The sequence below is a fragment of the Rana temporaria genome, chromosome 9 (assembly GCF_905171775.1).
Source record: "Rana temporaria chromosome 9, aRanTem1.1, whole genome shotgun sequence".
NCBI classification, from domain to species: Eukaryota; Metazoa; Chordata; class Amphibia; order Anura; family Ranidae; genus Rana; species Rana temporaria.
The window spans coordinates 178,362,182-178,375,815 of NC_053497.1; the positions used below are offsets into that span (position 1 = coordinate 178,362,182).

General features: G+C 49.1%; 1 protein-coding gene across 1 annotated transcript in view; it reads left to right on the forward strand.

Annotated features, from left to right (window-relative positions):
* The window catches only part of POF1B (POF1B actin binding protein), a gene marked incomplete at its 3' end in the record, with an annotated part of 175,645 nt that extends 165,456 nt beyond the window's left edge, over positions 1-10,189 (forward strand). The window contains 1 exon segment of the mRNA XM_040325044.1: positions 10,084-10,189. Coding sequence (XP_040180978.1) covers positions 10,084-10,189 — 106 coding nt within the window.
* Positions 10,190-13,634: the final 3,445 nt, after the last annotated feature.

A 13,634-nucleotide genomic window follows, 5' to 3' on the forward strand; every position in this document is an offset into this window, starting at 1 on the left:
CACAGGGATGGTGGGAGCCCCTCATAATGGGCACAGCGGGTGTACAGACCCGGGAACTCAGCACAGGGATGGTGGGAACTCCTCATAATGGGCACAGCGGGTGTACAGACCCGGGAACTCGGCACAGGGATGGTGGGAACCCCTCATAATGGGCACAGCGGGTGTACAGACCCGGGAACTCAGCACAGGGATGGTGGGAACCCCTCATAATGGGCACAGCGGGTGTACAGACCCGGGAACTCAGCACAGGGATGGTGGGAGCCCCTCATAATGGGCACAGCGGGTGTACAGACCCGGGAACTCGGCATAGGGATGGTGGGAACTCCTCATAATGGGCACAGCAGGTGTACAGACCCGGGAACTCAGCACAGGGATGGTGGGAACCCCTCATAATGGGCACAGCGGGTGTACAGACCCAGGAACTCAGCACAGGGATGGTGGGAACCCCTCATAATGGGCACAGCGGGTGTACAGACCCGGGAACTCAGCACAGGGATGGTGGGAACTCCTCATAATGGGCACAGCAGGTGTACAGACCCGGGAACTCAGCACAGGGATGGTGGGAACCCCTCATAATGGGCACAGCGGGTGTACAGACCCAGGAACTCAGCACAGGGATGGTGGGAACCCCTCATAATGGGCACAGCGGGTGTACAGACCCAGGAACTCAGCACAGGGATGGTGGGAACCTCTCATAATGGGCACAGCGGGTGTACAGACCCGGGAACTCAGCACAAGGATGGTGGGAACCTCTCATAATGGGCACAGCGTGTGTACAGACCCGGGAACTCAGCACAGGGATGGTGGGAACCCCTCATAATGGGCACAGCGGGTGTACAGACCCAGGAACTCAGCACAGGGATGGTGGGAACCCCTCATAATGGGCACAGCGGGTGTACAGACCCGGGAACTCAGCACAGGGATGGTGGGAACTCCTCATAATGGGCACAGCAGGTGTACAGACCCGGGAACTCAGCACAGGGATGGTGGGAACCCCTCATAATGGGCACAGCGGGTGTACAGACCCAGGAACTCAGCACAGGGATGGTGGGAACCCCTCATAATGGGCACAGCGGGTGTACAGACCCAGGAACTCAGCACAGGGATGGTGGGAACCTCTCATAATGGGCACAGCGGGTGTACAGACCCGGGAACTCAGCACAAGGATGGTGGGAACCTCTCATAATGGGCACAGCGTGTGTACAGACCCGGGAACTCAGCACAGGGATGGTGGGAACCTCTCATAATGGGCACAGCGGGTGTACAGACCCAGGAACTCAGCACAGGGATGGTGGGAACCCCTCATAATGGGCACAGCGGGTGTACAGACCCAGGAACTCAGCACAGGGATGGTGGGAACCCCTCATAATGGGCACAGCGGGTGTACAGACCCGGGAACTCAGCACAGGGATGGTGGGAACTCCTCATAATGGGCACAGCAGGTGTACAGACCCGGGAACTCAGCACAGGGATGGTGGGAACCCCTCATAATGGGCACAGCGGGTGTACAGACCCAGGAACTCAGCACAGGGATGGTGGGAACCCCTCATAATGGGCACAGCGGGTGTACAGACCCGGGAACTCAGCACAGGGATGGTGGGAACTCCTCATAATGGGCACAGCAGGTGTACAGACCCGGGAACTCAGCACAGGGATGGTGGGAACCCCTCATAATGGGCACAGCGGGTGTACAGACCCAGGAACTCAGCACAGGGGTGGTGGGAACCCCTCATAATGGGCACAGCGGGTGTACAGACCCAGGAACTCAGCACAGGGATGGTGGGAACCTCTCATAATGGGCACAGCGGGTGTACAGACCCGGGAACTCAGCACAAGGATGGTGGGAACCTCTCATAATGGGCACAGCGTGTGTACAGACCCGGGAACTCAGCACAGGGATGGTGGGAACCCCTCATAATGGGCACAGCGGGTGTACAGACCCAGGAACTCAGCACAGGGATGGTGGGAACCCCTCATAATGGGCACAGCGGGTGTACAGACCCGGGAACTCAGCACAGGGATGGTGGGAACTCCTCATAATGGGCACAGCAGGTGTACAGACCCGGGAACTCAGCACAGGGATGGTGGGAACCCCTCATAATGGGCACAGCGGGTGTACAGACCCAGGAACTCAGCACAGGGATGGTGGGAACCCCTCATAATGGGCACAGCGGGTGTACAGACCCAGGAACTCAGCACAGGGATGGTGGGAACCTCTCATAATGGGCACAGCGGGTGTACAGACCCGGGAACTCAGCACAAGGATGGTGGGAACCTCTCATAATGGGCACAGCGTGTGTACAGACCCGGGAACTCAGCACAGGGATGGTGGGAACCCCTCATAATGGGCACAGCGGGTGTACAGACCCGGGAACTCAGCACAGGGATGGTGGGAACCCCTCATAATGGGCACAGCGGGTGTACAGACCCAGGAACTCAGCACAGGGATGGTGGGAACCCCTCATAATGGGCACAGCGGGTGTACAGACCCGGGAACTCAGCACAGGGATGGTGGGAACTCCTCATAATGGGCACAGCAGGTGTACAGACCCGGGAACTCAGCACAGGGATGGTGGGAACCCCTCATAATGGGCACAGCGGGTGTACAGACCCAGGAACTCAGCACAGGGATGGTGGGAACCCCTCATAATGGGCACAGCGGGTGTACAGACCCAGGAACTCAGCACAGGGATGGTGGGAACCTCTCATAATGGGCACAGCGGGTGTACAGACCCGGGAACTCAGCACAAGGATGGTGGGACCCTCTCATAATGGGCACAGCGTGTGTACAGACCCGGGAACTCAGCACAGGGATGGTGGGAACCCCTCATAATGGGCACAGCGGGTGTACAGACCCAGGAACTCAGCACAGGGATGGTGGGAACCCCTCATAATGGGCACAGCGGGTGTACAGACCCAGGAACTCAGCACAGGGATGGTGGGAACCCCTCATAATGGGCACAGCGGGTGTACAGACCCGGGAACTCAGCACAGGGATGGTGGGAACTCCTCATAATGGGCACAGCAGGTGTACAGACCCGGGAACTCAGCACAGGGATGGTGGGAACCCCTCATAATGGGCACAGCGGGTGTACAGACCCAGGAACTCAGCACAGGGATGGTGGGAACCCCTCATAATGGGCACAGCGGGTGTACAGACCCGGGAACTCAGCACAGGGATGGTGGGAACTCCTCATAATGGGCACCGCAGGTGTACAGACCCGGGAACTCAGCACAGGGATGGTGGGAACCCCTCATAATGGGCACAGCGGGTGTACAGACCCAGGAACTCAGCACAGGGATGGTGGGAACCCCTCATAATGGGCACAGCGGGTGTACAGACCCAGGAACTCAGCACAGGGATGGTGGGAACCTCTCATAATGGGCACAGCGGGTGTACAGACCCGGGAACTCAGCACAAGGATGGTGGGAACCTCTCATAATGGGCACAGCGTGTGTACAGACCCGGGAACTCAGCACAGGGATGGTGGGAACCCCTCATAATGGGCACAGCGGGTGTACAGACCCAGGAACTCAGCACAGGGATGGTGGGAACCCCTCATAATGGGCACAGCGGGTGTACAGACCCGGGAACTCAGCACAGGGATGGTGGGAACTCCTCATAATGGGCACAGCAGGTGTACAGACCCGGGAACTCAGCACAGGGATGGTGGGAACCCCTCATAATGGGCACAGCGGGTGTACAGACCCAGGAACTCAGCACAGGGATGGTGGGAACCCCTCATAATGGGCACAGCGGGTGTACAGACCCAGGAACTCAGCACAGGGATGGTGGGAACCTCTCATAATGGGCACAGCGGGTGTACAGACCCGGGAACTCAGCACAAGGATGGTGGGAACCTCTCATAATGGGCACAGCGTGTGTACAGACCCGGGAACTCAGCACAGGGATGGTGGGAACCCCTCATAATGGGCACAGCGGGTGTACAGACCCGGGAACTCAGCACAGGGATGGTGGGAACCTCTCATAATGGGCACAGCGGGTGTACAGACCCGGGAACTCAGCACAGGGATGGTGGGAACCTCTCATAATGGGCACAGCGTGTGTACAGACCCGGGAACTCAGCACAGGGATGGTGGGAACCCCTCATAATGGGCACAGCGGGTGTACAGACCCAGGAACTCAGCACAGGGATGGTGGGAACCCCTCATAATGGGCACAGCGGGTGTACAGACCCAGGAACTCAGCACAGGGATGGTGGGAACCTCTCATAATGGGCACAGCGGGTGTACAGACCCGGGAACTCAGCACAAGGATGGTGGGAACCTCTCATAATGGGCACAGCGTGTGTACAGACCCGGGAACTCAGCACAGGGATGGTGGGAACCCCTCATAATGGGCACAGCGGGTGTACAGACCCGGGAACTCAGCACAGGGATGGTGAGAACTCCTCAGTAAAATTTCCACAATAGAATAAAGCGGACTCCTCGGTATTATTCATTGCAATGATTTTTATCAAGTACCGGACATGCGGTTTGTTTCGTTCCGAATCGAAATTCAGCCACGTTTTTTATTATTGGGAGATTCGGATCTGAATTTCCAAATTCCTTTTTTTTTTTATTTTTTATTTTTTCCTTTACTTCAGGTTCCACCTCCTGGAGTTTCTTTAGAGCGCTCAGCTTTCGTTTTTGCCAGCCCACATATCGTCTCTATTTGGTTTTACATCATTAGTAAAGGAGTACTTTTAATTTGTTTTATACTCATTTATTTATTTTTTTATTTAATTTCTTGTTTTTATTTATTATTTTCTTATTTTGTTTAAAAAAAAAAAAAAAAATAATATACATAAATTTAATAATTATGAATACAGACAAAATATATTTTCCTATTAAATTTCCCCTACCCTCCCTCCCCCCTAATTCCCCCCCCCCCCCCTCCTCACCAGATATGGCCACTTTATAAAGTTTTCTCAGGGATTTCTGTACCGGCCCTCAAATTTTCGGCATAGCTCCATGACCTCTTAAATTCTCTCCAATCATCCCATTTTTTACTTTTACTTATATCGTTCCCCTCCAGCCCATTCCTTAGATCTTCCATCCTATATGTCTCTTCAACGGCGTCAATCCACTCCCATATCATGGGGCATTCTGTCTCTTGCCATTTTCTGGGGATTAGCCTTTTTGCCGCGTTCAGTAAGTGTGGCACCATTGATTCCTTGTATCTTCTTAGGCCTATGTCGCCTCCGTGGAATAGAACCGTCCAAGGATCTTTTTTTATTTTATTTTTTGTTATCTCTTCTATATACTTCAAGATCTTCTCCCAAAAAGTCTTTGCTTTAGGGCATTCCCACCATAGATGTGCCATGGTTCCTAGGGTCTCGCAGCCTCTCCAGCAGTTTTCGGATTGGCCCTCTTTAACCACTTAAGCCCCGAACCATATTGCTGCCCAAAGACCCAAGGTGTTTTTACAGTTTGGGACTGCGTCGCTTTAACAGACAATTGCGCGGTCGTGCGACGTGGCTCCCAAACAAAATTGGCGTCCTTTTTTCCCCACAAATAGAGCTTTCTTTTGGTGGTATTTGATCACCTCGGCGGTTTTTATTTTTTGCGCTATAAACAAAAATAGAGCGACAATTTTGAAAAAAATGCAATATTTTTTACTTTTTGCTATAATAAATATCCCCCAAAAACATATATAAAAAAAAATGTTTTCCTCAGTTTAGGCCGATACGTATTCTTGTACCTATTTTTGGTCAAAAAATCGCAACAAGCGTTTATCGATTGGTTTGCGCAAAATTTATAGCGTTTACAAAATAGGGGATAGTTTTATTGCATTTTTATTATTTTTTTTTTAATTTACTACTAATGGCGGCGATCAGCGATTTTTTTCGTGACTGCAACATTATGGCGGACACTTCGGAAAATTTTTACACATTTTTGGGATTTTTGTCATTTTCACAGCAAAAAATGCATTTAAAATGCATTCTTTATTGTGAAAATGACAGTTGCAGTTTGGGAGTTAACCACAGGGGGCGCTGTAGGATTTGGTGTACACTGTGTGTGTGTTTACAACAGTAGGGGGGTGTGGCTGTAGTCATGACCTCTGATCGTGTCTTCCCTATAAAGGGGATGACGCGATCGATGCGCCGACACAATGAAGCACGGGGAAGCCGTGTTTACATACGGCTCTCCCCGTTCTTCAGCTCCGGGGAGCGATCGCGACGGAGCGGCTATAAACAAATAGCTGCGCCGTCGTCCCGGACCGCTCCCCGAGGGGACCCGACCGTCGCAAGTCGCGGGGGGGGGTCCCGATCGGACCCCCGACCCACGTCTAGGCAGGGACGTACAGGTACGCCAATGTGCCTGTCCGTGCCATTCTGCCGACGTATATGTACATGTGGCGGTCGGGAAGGGGTTAAATTAAGGGGTTAAATTTGCTTAATTTGTTAGGGGTTATATACCATCTGGCAATACATTTATAGTTTATTTCTGCCGTTCGGCTATCTCCTGCTGAGGAGTGTGTCAGTTTCCACATTTTCTGTAGTTGGGTCCTGTCGTGCTGTGATTTGAGTTCCTTTTCCCATTTTTCAATGAATGGTGGTATCTCCCTCTCGTCGGTCTGCAGTAGTATTCTATATATTTTTGATATGGTGCCTTTGGCGTTTTCCGTTGTACATAATTTTTCCATTTCTGTTAGCTGTTCCCCTGTTCTCAGTGGGGATGGTAATTTCTGGACAAAGCGACTGAGTTGTTGGTATCTCCACTCATTAATTTCCATCAGGGTTTCTTTCCGTTTTAACTCCGCATATGTTATCAAGTGTCCATCTTTAATTACGTCTCTTAGTCGTGCTGTGTCGTTCTTTATCCAGTTCCCTCCCACTTGTGTTTTCCCTGGTGCAAAGTATTCGTTGTTTTTTAGTGCTATGAGGGGTGAGTTAAACTTACTATCCATTTTGTTTATTTACTGTGTCCCAGATTTTAAGTGCATTTTTTGTTATTACGTGCTAAATTTTCTGTGTTGAGGGGGATTCCTTATTATTGTGTCTAATCTCACCTTAGATAGTGCGCTCTCTAAACTAACCCACCTTTTTTCTTTGTTGACTCTGGCCCCACTCTACTACGCGGGATACCACCACTGCTTCATAATATTTTTTTATGTCCGGCACTGCGAGTCCCCCCTTATTTTTTTGTTGTTTTAGAGTCTGTAGGGAGATTCTATGCTTCTTAAAATTCCATATGTAATTCATTATAAGTTTTTTTAACATATTAAGAAGCGGCTTTGGAAGGGCCATGGGAATCATTTGAAATTTGTATACGATTTTGGGCAATAGGACCATTTTACAGAAGTTTATTCTCCCAATCCATGAGATTTGTCGGTTTTTTACCCTTTTGATTTCACCCAATAGAGGTACATAGTTGATCTCATAGATTTTCCTGATTGTATTTGCCAACCGGATCCCTAGGTATTTGAGTTCCTTTACCCATGGGAGTCGGAGCACCGTTCTTAAAGGGGTGGTTCCCCCTAAAACACATTGCTAACAATAGATTCGTAAGACCCGTTTCACTGCGGGTAGGCTGGCTTTTTTTTTTTAGTACATACCTCGATCTCGGCGTTTCGTCCCTTGTCGGTGGGCGTTCCTAGTTGATTGACGTTCCTCGGACGGGCGCATACGTGACGTCACGACTTTCCGAAAGAAGCCGAACGTCGCTGCGCATGCGCCGTATAGAGCCGACTCTATACAGCGCCTGCGCAATGACGTTCGGCTTCTGTTGGAAAGTCGTGACGTCACGTATGCGCCCGTCCGAGGAACGTCAATCAACTAGGAACGCCCACCGACAAGGGACGAGACGGGGAGATCTCGGTATGTACGAAAAAAAAAAAAAAAAAGCCAGCCTACCCGCAGTGTAACGGGTCTTACGAATCTATTGTTAGAAATTTGTTTTAGGGGGAACAACCGCTTTAACAGCCTTTCCTCTGTTCTATTGATGTTTACATTTAGGATTTCTGTTTTAGTGAGATTTAATTTAAAGTTTGAGATTTCTCCATATTCCTCGCATAAGTTCAAGAGCTTAGGGATTGATGTTATAGGGTTCACAACATAAAAGAGGACCGCGAATGCAGATAGCTTATGTTCTTCTTGATCGATTTTTACTCCCTCTATGCTTGGGTTTTTGCGTATCCTAGCCAATAAAGGTTCTAGAGATAGTACAAATAGAAGTGGGGATAAGGGGCAACCTTGCCTTGTGCCGTTCTTCATCGTGAATGATTTTGAAAGGCTACCATTTACTTTTATTTTTGCCGTTGGTGACCGATAAAGGGCTCTAATCCAGTCTAGCATCCTCAGGCCGAAGCCCATATTTTCTAAGGTTTGTAACATGAGTCCCCAGTCTACCCTGTCGAATGCCTTCTCGGCATCTATCGACAGGAATAGACCTGGGGACCCATTTTCCTTCATTTTTTGAAGGATCAGCAAGGCTCTGAGTCCGTTGTCCCTTCCTTCTCTCCCTTGGATCAATTTACCCATCTCTCTTTTAATTCTTTCTGCCAGTACTTTGGAGAACAACTTAATATCCGCGTTTAACAGGGATATGGGTCTATATCCTGCGCAGTTTTTGATATCTTTGGGAATTACTGTAATAGTTGCCTCCGAGGCCTCTCTACCCAGGCAATAGTCTTTTCCAATTCCGTTAAAGTATCTACAAAGTACTGGGAGAAGGATCTCCTTGCATTTTTTATAGTATAGGGCGGTGAAGCCGTCTGGCCCTGGGCTTTTGCCTGACACACTGGCCGTCAAGGCCGTTTGTATTTCTTTAACTGTGATAGGTTGATCCATCAGACTCCTGTCGTTTTGACTCATTTTTGTCAGTCCTACTTCTTCCAGAAATCTTGTCTCTTTTCTCCTCCTCCGGTCGAGTCGTCTGCTCTACTGCATATAGTTTTTCATAGTATGTTCTGAAAGTTTCCGCGATATCTTTTGTTGTATGTACCAAATTCTAATGGTAACAAAGTAAACCAAATTTCGTCTGAGATTCGAAAAAGAGAATAGAAAAAAATAATAGAATAAAATAGAATATAACCATCTTGCACAATTTCAATCGTTTTTGAAAACAAATAAACTAAACTAGATCTCAAAAATGTATTTAACTGAACAAATTAATTAAAATAAACTTTTTTTCCTTCTGTTCATGTCTAATAACTTACACATCAGATTACAGCAATAAGATGTTCATGCGTTTCAGCCGAAGCCTTATAGCGACATGCTAGGAGTAAAGCGAACCTCGGCACCCCAGATGTTTTGGAACTACATTTCCCATGATGCTCCTGTTCTCTGCAGCGTAGTGGAGCATCATGGGAAATGTGTTGGCTTATTACTGTAACCTGTTTTGTAGTTCATAGAATCATTGCAATGGATGATACAGAGTAGCTGGCGTTATTGTATTGGTGGTCAACCAGTATCTCCTCAGGGTTCCAGTGAAAACCTATAGAGAACCCACCTCTCCCCACCCGGACTCCACTCCCCTACCCGGACTCCACTCCCACTCCCCCACCCGGACTCCACTCCCACTCCCCCACCCGGACTCCACTCCCACTCCCCCACCCGGATTCCACTCCCACTCCCCCACCCAGACTCCATTCCCCCACCCAGACTCCACTCCCCTACCCAGACTCCACTCCCCTACCCAGACTCCACTCCCCTACCCAGACTCCACTCCCCCACCCAGACTCCACTCCACCACCCGGACTCCCCCACCCGGACTCCACTCCCCCACCCGGACTCCACTCCCACTCCCCCACCCGGACTCCACTCCCACTCCCCCACCCGGATTCCACTCCCACTCCCCCACCCAGACTCCACTCCCCCACCCAGACTCCACTCCCCTACCCAGACTCCACTCCCCTACCCAGACTCCACTCCCCTACCCAGACTCCACTCCCCCACCCAGACTCCACTCCACCACCCGGACTCCCCCACCCGGACTCCACTCCCCCACCCGGACTCCACTTCCCCCACCCGGACTCCACTCTGTACCTGGACAGGAAGGGTGGGCTGTAGAGGGAGGACGGGTTTCTGTAAAGCCCCCGTAGTTCTGAAATAACATTTTCTTTATGTGTAATAACAGATACAGCACCCAGTACCCCATCCTGAGGCTCCTGAATGACTACAAAGAGACCCCGGGCATGTCGACATCGCAGACTTTCGTCCTAAAATCCAACAGCTGGAAATCGGTAAGAATAATACGATTTATTTTATGTAATGGACGTGTGACGGTCATTTGTGGCTCCCTTATGCCTAGATCTAGTTATATACTAAGTGTGTGTGTATATACAGCATATCAGGGTTCGACAAAATCCGGTCGCAATTGCTACTGGAATTAGTGACCTGGCGCTTGGGGAAGGAAGCTTATGCCTGCAGAAGACCGCAAAGCCGCGGCCTCAATTACCGGCCGACGCGATCGCAAGGTGGGGAGCGCACTGAGACACCCAACCTTCCCCGCTGTGTGATCGCGTTGGGCCGCGCCGGTGATCTGCCGTGCTGGTTCCAGGTATCATGGAAGTTCCAGCGCATGCGCGAACTGATGTGCTGAGATGGTTCCAGCTATCAGGAAAGTTCCTTCAAGCACTGCGCAGGTGCAAACTTGCTGACGGAAATCCCCGAACGGCGGCCGGCATCCAGGGCGACGTGAATTTAGAGGAAAGTGGCCAGTCCGCCTCACGTCCTCGCTGCGCTCAGATGGCTCGCTTCGCTCGCTCGGCCTCCTGGCTCTTTTTTTAACATCCTCCAATCCACGGGGATGTTAAAGAATGAGCCTGGATGCCGGGCGAGGTTCGGAGATTTCCGTCGGGAAGTTTGCGCCTGCGCAGTCAGTGAAGGAACTTCCCCCATAGGGGAACATTGAGGACAAGTCACCGAACGGTAATTGAGGCCGCGGCTCTGCGGCCTTCTGCAGGCCTAAGCTTCCTTCTGTTATTTGGCGCCATCTTGTGGTGGCCGTTGGCATGACAGACAAGTAAACCAGCAATTCGAATCTTCCCCAGTGTTTTCACTGCCATCTCCTTCCCTCTAATAAGAACCCCCAAACATTGTATATATTTTTTATTCTAACTCCCTAGAGCAGTGTTTCTCAACTCCAGTCCTCAAGGCGCCCCAACAGGTCATGTTTTCAGGATTTCCCCCAGATGAAAAGGCTGTGGTAATTACCAAGGTGGTGAAACTGATCAAATCACCTGTGCAAAATGATGGAAAGCCTGAAAACATGACCTGTTGGGACGCCTCGAGGACTGGAGTTGAGAAACACTGCCCTAGATCAGGGGTCTTCAAACTACGGCCCTCCAGTTGTTCAGGAACTACATTTCCCATCATGCCTAGTCATGTCTGTGAATGTCAGAGTTTTACAATGCCTCATGGGATGTGTAGTTCTACAACAGCTGGAGGGCCGTAGTTTGAGGATCCCTGCTCTAGAGAATAAAATGTCGGTCGTTGCAATACTTTCTGTCACATCGTATTAGCACAGCGGTCTTACAAGTGCACTTTTTTTGGGGGGAAAAAAAAACAACAGTAAAGTTAGCCCAATTTTTTTTTTATATTGTGAAAGATAATGTTACACCGAGTAAATTGATACCCAACATGTCGCGCTTCAAAATTGCGTCCGCTCGTGGAATGGCGACAAACTTTTACCCTTTCAAATCTCCATAGGCGACGTTTAACAACGTAAGCCCCGGACCTTTATGCAGGTAAAGGACCCGGCCAGTTTTTGCAATTCGGCACTGCGTCGCTTTAACTGACAATTGCGCGGTCGTGCGACGTGGCTCCCAAACAAAATTGGCGTCCTTTTTTCCCCACAAAAAGAGCTTTATTTTGGTGGTATTTGATCACCTCTGCGGTTTTTATTTTTAGCGCTATAAACAAATAGAGCGACAATTTTGAAAAAAATGCAATATTTTTTACTTTTTGCTATAATAAATATCCCTCAAAAATATATAAAAAAAAAAAAGTTTTCCTCAGTTTAGGCCGATACGTATTCTTCTACATATTTTTGGTAACAAAAAACGCAATAAGCGTTTATCGATTGGTTTGCGCAAAATGTATAGCGTTTACAAAATAGGGGATAGTTTTATTGCATTTTTAATAATTTTTTTTTTTACTACTAATGGCGGCGATCAGCGTTTTTTCTTTCATGACTGCGACATTATGGCGGACACTTGGGACAATTTTGACACATTTTTGGGACCATTGTCATTTTCACCGCAAAAAATGCTCTAAAAATGCACCGATTACTGTGAAAATGACAATTGCAGTTTGGGAGTTAACCACAAGGGGGCGCTGAAGGGGTTAAGTGTGACCTCATGTGTGTTTCTAACTGTAGGGGGGGCGGGGCTGGACGTGTGAAGTCATTGATTGTGTCTCCCTATATCAGGGAACACACGATCAATGACGCCGCCACAGTGAAGAACGGGGAAGCCGTGTTTACACTCACCTCTCCCCCAGCTTCGGAGGACCGATCGCGGGACTCCAATGGCGATCGGGTCCCGCGGTCACGGAGCTTCGGACTGGGTCACGGGCGCGTGCGCCCACGGCTGGGCACTTAAAGAGGACGTACAGATACGTGCTTGTGCCCAGCCGTGCCATTCTACTGACGTATATCTGCAGGAGGCGGTCCTTAAAGCGGTAAAAAATTCTACAGGTTGCACGTTTGGAGTTACAGAGGAGGTCTAGGGCTAGAATTATTGCTCTCGCTCTGACGATCGCGGTAAATCTTTATTTTTATTTTATATTTTTGTGCATTTTAGTGTAAATATGAGATGTGAGGTCTTTTTGATCCCCAGATCTCATATATAAGAGGACCTGTCATGCTTTTTTCTATTACAAGGGATGTTTACATTCCTTGTAATAGGAATAAAAGTGATCACATTTTATATATATTTATTTTTTTAAACAGTGTAAAAATAAAATCTAGTAAAATAAATAATAATTTTTATATATATATTTTTTTTAAAGTCAAACCACACATGTGAGGTATCGCCGCGATCGGTAGAGCGAGAGCAATAATTCTAGACCTCCTCTGTAACTCAAAACATGCAACCTGTCGAATTTTTTTTAAACGTCGCCTAGGGTAAAAGTTTGACGCCATTCCGCGAGTGGGCACAATTTTGAAGCGTGACATGTTGGGTATCAATTTACTCGGCGTAACATTTATCTTTCACAATAAAAAAAAAATTGGGCTGACTTTACTGTTGTCTTATTTTTTAATAAAAAAAAGTGAATTTTACCTAAAAAAAAAAAAAAAGTGCGCTTGTAAGCCCGCTGAGCAAATACGGTGTGACAGAAAGTATTGCAACGACCGCCATTTTATTCTCTAGGGCGTTAGAAAATTACCTAGAACCCCCAAACATTATACATTTTTTTTCTAACAAAAAAAAAAAGTTTTTAAGTATGAAAAACAGGCCTGGGGCTTAACCACTTAAGGACCGCCTAACGCCGCTATACGTCGTCAGAATGGCACAATCACGTACAGGTACGTTGCTTTTAAGAGCCCAGCCGTGGGTTGCGCCGCCGGCAAGCACACGCGACCCACCGCGGGACCCGTTTGCCGCCGGTGTCCCGCGATTGGTCACAGGGAGAGGCGAGTGTAAACACAGCTTCCCCGTTCTTCACAGTGGCGCTGTCATTGAT